Source organism: Oncorhynchus mykiss, chromosome 28 (assembly GCF_057628025.1).
Source record: "Oncorhynchus mykiss isolate SJ-2025 chromosome 28, ASM5762802v1, whole genome shotgun sequence".
Lineage (NCBI taxonomy): Eukaryota > Metazoa > Chordata > Actinopteri > Salmoniformes > Salmonidae > Oncorhynchus > Oncorhynchus mykiss.
The window spans coordinates 37,480,001-37,489,367 of record NC_143049.1 but is presented as its reverse complement, the minus strand read 5'-3'; the positions used below and the strand labels follow the sequence as shown (position 1 = coordinate 37,489,367).

The 9,367-nt window shown below is 44.2% G+C and overlaps 1 protein-coding gene across 1 annotated transcript in view; it reads right to left on the bottom strand.

Moving 5' to 3' along the window:
• Window positions 1-2,369: 2,369 nt before the first annotated feature.
• The window catches only part of zgc:136930 (glial fibrillary acidic protein), an 8,015-nt gene continuing 1,017 nt past the window's right edge, over window positions 2,370-9,367 (bottom strand). The window contains exons 1-9 of the mRNA XM_036966843.2: window positions 9,312-9,367; window positions 8,751-8,811; window positions 8,501-8,596; window positions 8,025-8,204; window positions 7,448-7,573; window positions 5,250-5,470; window positions 4,855-4,901; window positions 3,266-3,310; window positions 2,370-2,589 (exon numbers count right to left, since the gene is read on the bottom strand). The exon at window positions 9,312-9,367 is cut by the window's right edge and continues 1,017 nt beyond it. Of these exons, the coding sequence (XP_036822738.2) occupies window positions 2,531-2,589; window positions 3,266-3,310; window positions 4,855-4,901; window positions 5,250-5,470; window positions 7,448-7,573; window positions 8,025-8,204; window positions 8,501-8,596; window positions 8,751-8,811; window positions 9,312-9,367 (891 nt within the window). The 3' untranslated portion in view covers window positions 2,370-2,530. The remainder of the gene's footprint in view (window positions 2,590-3,265; window positions 3,311-4,854; window positions 4,902-5,249; window positions 5,471-7,447; window positions 7,574-8,024; window positions 8,205-8,500; window positions 8,597-8,750; window positions 8,812-9,311) is intronic.

Sequence of the window (9,367 nt, the reverse complement as noted above, 5' to 3'; positions counted from 1 at the left end):
TCTGGTCAGATGAAACCAAAATTGAACTTTTTGGCAACAATGCAAAACGTTATGTTTGGCGTAAAAGCAACACAGCTGAACACACCATCCCCACTGTCAAACATGGTGGTGGCAGCATCATGGTTTGGGCCTGCTTTTCTTCAGCAGGGACAGGGAAGATGGTTAAAATTGATGGGAAGATGGATGGAGCCAAATACAGGACCATTCTGGAAGAAAACCTGATGGAGTCTGCAAAAGACCTGAGACTGGGACGGAGATTTGTCTTCCAACAAGACAATGATCCGAAACATAAAGCAAAATCTACAATGGAATGGTTCAAAAATAAACATATCCAGGTGTTAGAATGGCCAAGTCAAAGTCCAGACCTGAATCCAATCGAGAATCTGTGGAAAGAACTGAAAACTGCTGTTCACAAATGCTCTCCATCCAACCTCACTGCGCTCGAGCTGTTTTGCAAGGAGGAATGGGAAAAAATGTCAGTCTCTCGATGTGCAAAACTGATAGAGACATACCCCAAGTGACTTACAGCTGTAATCGCAGCAAAAGGTGGCGTTACAAAGTATTAACTTAAGGGGGCTGAATAATTTTGCACGCCCAATTTTTCAGTTTTTGATTTGTTAAAAAAGTTTGAAATATCCAATAAATGTCGTTCCACTTCATGATTGTGTCCCACTTGTTGTTGATTCTTCACAAAAAAATACAGTTTTATATCTTTATGTTTGAAGCCTGAAATGTGGCAAAAGGTCGCAAAGTTCAAGGGGGCTGAATGCTTTCGCAAGGCACTGTAAGCTGCAATCCTGTGGGAATGATACTGATGACAGTATAATTTATTTTCTAATGTGTGCACAAGTTTGGTAAAAAATGGAATGCCGTCAAGCCATAATGGTTCATTCAAGATATTTACAGACAAAAAAACTGTGGCTACAGTATACCATTGTTAATGATTTGAAGTAGGTTATTTATCTAAACCTACTTAGGTCTAATTTTTGATTTTATTATTCATATCAACGGCATGCAATGTAGCCAATGTAGCCAATACCCACTTTTGTAAACTAATGTCACAAAATGTTATTTCGAGCTCACCTTTTAATATTTTTTTTTTTACTCCAAACGTGTAACCTTGGTAACCACATGCAGTCACAAACAGAAAGTGAAGAACAAGGGGGGGGGGACTGTGCCCAAAGCTAGTAGCCAAAAATAAGGTGTGGTTAGAACCTAGCAGCAAGGCAAGGAGGTTCTAGACACATCTTTTGGAATTATATTGGCAGCTCTACGCATACTGAGAAAATACAGCACCTACAAAAGCTGCCCAAGTACGACAAGCCAAAGCCTAATTTGGTTTATTACACTTTTTTCAATAGTTAGTTCATCTTTCCTAATCCTTTCAAACATATTAAAACATATTTTGAAGTTTGTAATTTTGGTAACACTTTGCAGTATTACTATAACGTTATACAAATGGGCAAATATAAAAAATAAAAATATTATCTCCGGGCATACCACATCTGTAATCTCTACCCAAACCAGACGTGTGCACGTGTGTGTCATGTCGTCTGTGAAACACAAACAGAAAACTACCTGCTCATATAAGTCATTACAAAACGTATTACATTGTACTTACGGTACATCATTAGGCACACCATAATAATAAAACGAATTGTGTAAATTTGTAATTGTTCCATTATCATGTACAGTAAACTAAATAATTACCTACAATAAGCTAATACTATTTAATATATATATAAATATATATATATAATAATCTTAGCTAATTGTTTGCTCAAATATGCAGTATAGCTGCAGGTTCTTAACTAATATTAAATAAATGAATAGATTTTAACTAGTGATTATTTTTTTTTTAACCAAACCTCAGATGAACAACAGATGAACCTTCCTACGCACAACAGGGTTGTCGTGACAACAGTCCGTCCTGTATAATTACTGTGTATGACTTCCTGTGTAGCGTGACAAACTTTCACAGCAGTTGCGTGTGGGGGTTGGCTGTCCTGTTTAGAACATTGTATGGTGTACTTTATCTGGGGCCTTTGCATGCCAAGCGCAGACCACAAAAATAACGATATTTGAGGAACAGGACAGAGATGACAGAGAGAAGCGTACACACACACACACACACACACTGACATTCTCACATGCACTCTCCAACTATCCTGTTTCTACTCACAAACACATAATTATGCAACTAATGTAATTATGCCATTTCTAATCAAAACACAGTAAATTGATGAGTGCACAGACACTCAGTCACACATATAAAATTATATGAGTTTGAAAAACGTATAGAAAATTATAATAACATATCCAAGACTTTATAATGTAACAGAGCCAACATAAATGAGCAGGGGGTCAGGTGTAAGATGCAATGTTTATTGTGTAGTCTATAAATCAGGTAAAGTGGGGCATAGGGGTGGGGGGGGGGGGGGGGGGGGGGGGTGGGGGGGGGGGGGGGTTTAGGTTAAAAGAGTTGCTTGAGCATCTGAACGTCCAACGTTCCAGAGGTACCCTGGTGGAATCAGGTGGATTCAGAGTCTGCGGATGCGGTTTCAGAGATCAGGGAGGTCTCTGTGTGTTCTAAAGGGGAGCAAAGTGAGTGAAGTACAAAAAATATATATATATATATTACAACAGTTAGGGTAGTACTGTAATTAGATTTGGCATCAAAAATGAACTCAATGTTAGGAAGGTGTGCATCCGTTTTGTGTACTCAGTGTGTATTGACTAATGGCTTTACATGATGACGTGACGACTTGTAAGAAGGCATGTAAACGTTACACGGAGAGCACAAAACATTAAGAACACCTCCCTAATATTGAGTTGCACCCCCCCCCCCCCCCATCCTTGCCCTCAGAACAGCCTCAGTTTGTCAGGGTATGAACTCTAACAAGGTATCGAAAGTGTATCACAGGGATGCTGGTCCATGTCGACTCCAATGCCTCCCACAGTCGTGTGAAGTTGGCTGGATGTCCTTTGGGTGGTGGATCATTCTTGATGCACACGGGAAACTATTACCACACCTTATTCAAGGGCACTTAAATATTTTGTCATGCACCATTTCACCCTCTGAAATGGCACACACGCACAATCCGTGTTTCAAAAGGGTTAAAAAATCCTTCGGTAACCTGTCTCCTCCCCCTCCTTCATCTACACTGATTGAAGCGGACATCAGGTGACATCAATAAGGAATCATAGCTTTCACCTGGATTCACCACATGTTATGACAGGTTGATACCGTACCAAAATGACTGACCTGTTATGATCTCTTTAACTTGTATTCCCCCTCCTCCACCTCCAGCTAGAAAGACAGATATGAAAGGAAAACCAGATGAGGGGATGGAGAAAGAGCACAGAAGAGATAGCGAGGGAGATACCTTGTTTAGCCATATTCAAACATTTTTACTCATGAGATGTTGTGACCCCAAAAAAAAAAAAAAAAAAAAAGCTGTTCAGCAACTTCCCCATTGCTACACGTGTTACAGACTTCAGCGAAGAAAATAATATGACCAGAAGGGTAGTTTTCCATTCTCCTACCCTGAGGCTCCCTCTATGTGTGTGAACTTGCCTTTGTATCTAGCCTGGGTAGGGGAGGTAAAGGGGAGCCCTGGGGAGTGCTGGAGCGGGGAGCGTCCCAGCCTGCAGGATGGAAATGTGGAGGTGAATGAGGACTCTGTCTACCCCTACACTCTCCCTCCACACTCCCTAGGGCTCTGTCTACCCCTACACTCTCCCTCCACACTCCCTAGGGCTCTGTCTACCCCTACACTCTCCCTCCACACTCCCTAGGGCTCTGTCTACCCCTACACTCTCCCTCCACACTCCCTAAGGCTCTGTCTACCCCTACAATCCCCCTCCACACTCCCCAGTGCTCCTGCCCCCTACACTACCCCTACACTCTCCCTCCACACTCCCCAGTGCTCTTGCCCCCTACAATCTCCCTCCACACTCCCCAGTACTCCTGCCCCCTACACTACACCTGCCCTCCACACTCCCCAGTACTCCTGCCCCCTACACTACCCCGACACTCTCCCTCCACACTCCCCAGTACTCCTGTGCCCTACACTACACCTGCCCTCCACACTCCCCAGTACTCCTGCCCCCTACACTACACCTGCCCTCCACACTCCCCAGTACTCCTGCCCTCCACACTTCCCAGTACTCCTGCCCCCTACACTACACCTGCCCTCCACACTCCCCAGTACTCCTGCCCCCTACACTACCCCGACACTCTCCCTCCACACTCCCCAGTACTCCTGTGCCCTACACTACACCTGCCCTCCACACTCCCCAGTACTCCTGCCCCCTACACTACACCTGCCCTCCACACTCCCCAGTACTCCTGCCCCCTACACTACACTTGCCCTCCACACTCCCCAGCACTCCTGCCCCCTACACTACACCTGCCCTCCACACTCCCCAGCACTCCTGCCCCCTCCACAACACCTGCCCTCCACACTCCCCAGCACTCCTGCCCCCTCCATGCCAGCTCCAGTGGTCCTACTGATAAACAATCGGTCAGGTGGTCTGACTGGGACATCTCCAGAATGGATTAGTTAAGATTTCTCGATAAATCGATTAGATATAGGATTTTAGAAAGGGCCCATCCTGAGTTATTTAAAAAAATATATATTTTCAATTTGTATTATTATTTAAAAAAAACAAATTGTTACTGTTGCGTGACATCCATTTGGGTACTTTTTTAGGGGGCGGGGGTTAAAAAGTCGCCACTCACTGAAAGCCTATGGGTGCTCGCACCGCCATTTTGAGTTGTATTTTCCCACATGGTATTTTTGGCCACTCTATTCAACTCCACTATACTCCCTTTTTTCAAATGTTTCTCACCCGAGAAACTGTAGGAAGATGTTGTAAATCCGGATGTCTCAGGTAATCTGGAGGAAAAAGAGTGAAAATATGACAGTTAAATCCCTCCTCGTATTCTTTTTAGATGACATTATATATTATGCCTTCATTTACCTTCATTACCACTTAAATTCAAACTGAACGCAGAGACATACAAATGGTATCAACGACTTTTATAACTTTTATAACTTGTATAGCTGCTTTAATTGCCTTACGTTTGCTGGACGTCAAGAAGAGCAGCTGCTGCCTTGGCAGCCTTATTCTAATTATTTATATTTATAACAAATACAAATCTGACTCTGGGGAAGTAGAATAACACATTCTTTGCCAGAATCTCACAGTATCCTTTTAATACTGTATGTATTTATTGTACTGACTTGAGGTGGTCTCCTTCCAGCAGGGTCCTGTAAGTGGAGATCTCCACGTCTAGAGCCAGCTTGACGTCCAGAAGCTCCTGGTAGGCCATGATCTGCTTGTGGAGGTCAGTTTTGGCCACCTCGATGGCCGACGTCAAGCTGGAGATCTGACCCTGGTACCCGGCCACGCCCATGCTTGACTGGGCATGGGCTTCTGCCAAGCTCTGCTCCAGGGACATGTTCTGGAGAGAAGGGGTGGAGAGAGAGCAGAGGAATGGAGGACTGTGAGGGCTGGGATTCCGGACAGAGTAAGGTAGGAGGGTAAAGGAGTGAAGGAGATTATGTGAGAAAAGTAGAAGTGAGACAGGGAAGAGGAGAAGAGAGAGTGTGGGAATAGGAGAGGAATGGGAAGAGGAGAAGAGAGAGTGTGGGAATGGGAGAGGAATGGGAAGAGGAGAAGAGAGAGTGTGGGAATGGGAGAGGAATGGGAAGAGGAGAAGAGAGAGTGTGGGAATGGGAGAGGAATGGGAAGAGGAGAAGAGAGGGTGTGGGAATGGGAGAGGAATGGGAAGAGGAGAAGAGAGAGTGTGGGAATGGGAGGGGGATGGGAAGAGGAGAAGAGAGAGTGTGGTAATGGGAGAGGAATGGGAAGAGGAGAAGAGAGAGTGTGGGAATGGGAGGGGAATGGGAAGAGGAGAAGAGAGAGTGTGGGAATGGTAGAGGAATGGGAAGAGGAGAAGAGAGAGTGTGGGAATGGGAGAGGAATGGGAAGAGGAGAAGAGAGAGTGTGGGAATGGGAGGGGAATGGGAAGAGGAGAAGAGAGAGTGTGGTAATGGGAGGGGGATGGGAAGAGGAGAAGAGAGAGTGTGGTAATGGGAGAGGAATGGGAAGAGGAGAAGAGAGAGTGTGGGAATGGGAGGGGAATGGGAAGAGGAGAAGAGAGAGTGTGGGAATGGTAGAGGAATGGGAAGAGGAGAAGAGAGAGTGTGGGAATGGGAGGGGAATGGGAAGAGGAGAAGAAAGAGTGTGGGAATGGGAGGGGAATGGGAAGAGGAGAAGAGAAGAGAGGGAGACGATAGAAAGACAGGGAATACATGGAAAGTAGAGAGTTGAGTGAGATGGGGAATAATTAGAGAGATGATGAATTCTACACCAGTATTTAGCTATAGTAACTATTGTATTTGCATGTTGTAATGTCTTGGATGAGCAAAGATCTTTAGACAGTGAAAATCATCTCTTGTTTAAGAAAGGAACAGCATTTTTTTTTCAACAGAAAAAAAAACAACAACTGCAAATTAATTTGTGCAAGTTCCCTCTGAGGAAGTCTGTCTGGCGCATTCAGAGCTGGTGTCATCTGTGGGACTTTCCTGTCACTCAGAGAACCTGATAAAGATTCAACCACTTCCTGTGTCTTCTGCATACTACTTCCTGACGTGATTTATCATAAAGTCTGAAGGTGATCTGCTGGGAAGCAGTGTTCTGAAACAGCAGTTAAACAGTCGGTGTAGCTGGTGAACCGTGTGAAAATTGTTTTTTTGTTGCTTTGTTGGCTGAGGTACATTTTGCACAAGGTCTTACTCAGTTGTTTAAATGCAGGTGGTTTCACTTCTGAAATTGGCCTTGTGATAGTACTCTGGTGGGGATTCTCCACGTGGTCATAGTGAGGCATTTTATTTGCATTTATTGAACTAGGGAATTCAGTTGAGAACAAATTCTTATTTACAATGACAGCCTACCCCTTGCCAAACCCAAACGACACTGGGCCAATTGTGCGCTGCCCTATGGGACTCCCAAATCACTGCCGGTTGTGATACAGCCTGGAATCGAACCAGGGTCTGTAGTGAGGCCTCTAGCAGTGAGATGCAGTGCCTTAGACCGCTGCACCACTCGGGAGATAAGACCAAGACTTTGAGATCAAAATGTTAGGTGTCCCCTCCCACCCCCAAAACCTTACTGTAAAGAGGATACACTAGAGGGACCCAAAATACACGTGGATCCATGTCGACATGAAAATAGTGAGAGAAAGACAAGATAGACAGGTCTCTACATAAATCATGCATTAATGTCAAAGAGATAATTTTTTAGCATGAAAAAAATATATTGACGACTATCCTAATATGGATGACGTATGCAGATCTCAAGTGGCTATCTTGGCCCAATAGTGCACTTTTTTTTTTTGTGTGTGAGGTGATGTAGTAAGATGGAGGGTCCCACTCACTGCAGTGACCAGACCTTGGAGCTCTAGACTGTAAGTCTGCAGCTCCTTCCGGGCCCCTGAGATTTCCATCTTGGCCTCTGAGACAGCCTCCGAACTCTTGGCGGTAGCGGTCTGTATCTCTTCCATCTGCAGGAGGAGAGAGACGCTCCCTGTTAAAACACTATTGACGTTCTTTGGGATTAGCTCATTTAAACAAGCGCCATTTTGTCACTTGGTACCAGGTAGTTGCCACTCAGTAGTGTTAAACCATACAGATTACGAGAAAGTATCAAAAAGTATGCTTTGTTATGACAGACAGACAGACAGACAGACAGACAGACAGACAGACAGACAGACAGACAGACAGACAGACAGACAGACAGACAGGGTAGACAGGGTAGACAGACAGACAGACAGACAGGGTAGACAGGGTAGACAGACAGACAGACAGACAGACAGACAGACAGACAGACAGACAGACAGACAGACAGAGACAGACAGACAGACAGAGACATACAGGCCAGGCTAGACAGACAGACAGACAGACAGGCCAGGCCAGCGTAGACAGATAGAGACAGTCAGTAAATGGTTGAAGAACCTTCAGTTTGTAGTAGGCGTCCGCCTCATCTCTGTGTTGCTGTACAGACTTCTCGTACTCCAGCCTGATCTTGTTGAGAGCGGTGGAGATGTCAAAGGACTTGCCCGTGTCAACCTCGATCATGGACACGGACGTGTCCATAGACGTGGTGCCCAGTTTGGACTGCAGAGTGGACAATTCCTGTGTGGATAGAAGTTGGACAGTGATGTACAGAGTCAGCTAGACAGAGAGTCAGCTAGACAGAGAGTCAGCTAGACAGAGAGTCAGCTAGACAGAGAGTCAGCAAGACAGAGAATCAGCTAGACAGAGAGTCAGCTAGACAGAGAGTCAGCTAGACAGAGAGTCAGGTGTGATGAACACATACACTTCGACAACCAGATATCAAAATAATGACATTGTTCATTTACTATACTCATACTTAATTTACTATTTCTAATTTACTATACTCATAAACATAAACACTTAATTCTCTGTACCTCTTCCTGCGTCTTGCTGACAAAGTCCAGTTCGTCCTTCAAGCTGGAGTACTTGGCGTCCAAATCAATGCGTAGTTCAGATGCCAAATCTATGTCCTGGAAAGAGAGAGCGATAGTGGTACATCTACACGCTGAACGAATTCGGAGGGAGAGTAGGGAATTTTGACATGGGGGAGGAGGAGTACGTCCATAAAAATGTACGCCATTATCCCAGTAAAAAAAACGAATGCCTCTTTGTTTCTCTCTTTACCTTCTTCATAGCTGAAATGTCAGAGTCCAGCTGAAACTTCACACCTTGCTCAAAGTCAAACCTGCAACAACATGCAGCAAAGGAAAAAAAACCTTTTTAATGCACCATTCAGCTGTACAAGGAAGTTACATCTAACCATCAAGCTTGTCTATAGAGGGGCCAGATGAATATGGGACGAGGATTAAAAAACCTTTTTAATGCACCATTCAGCTGTACAAGGAAGTTACATCTAACCATCAAGCTTGTCTATAGAGGGGCCAGATGATTATGGGACGAGGATTTATTTTTTAAAAGTGCTATGCAAAATAAAAGCTATCCGGTCAAGAGGCATATTTTGAACAACTTGAGGAATCTTAAAGGATCAAGGTTTTGAGTTTTCATATAGTTTTATCAAACCGAATAAAGTAATAACTGCTTCTTGAATGTTCAATTACTTACAGTATTTGGCTAAATAAAGGTGGACTAAGTTAGAATATTGATAGTTGTATTGTGCTAGTACTCTAACCAATATATTAAATCATTCTCTGAAAGTGAAATAAAATATGTGAAACGGACACTCACTTGGCCTTGAGTTCGTGGGCAGTGCCACGAACGTTGTCCAGCTCGATCTCCAGTTT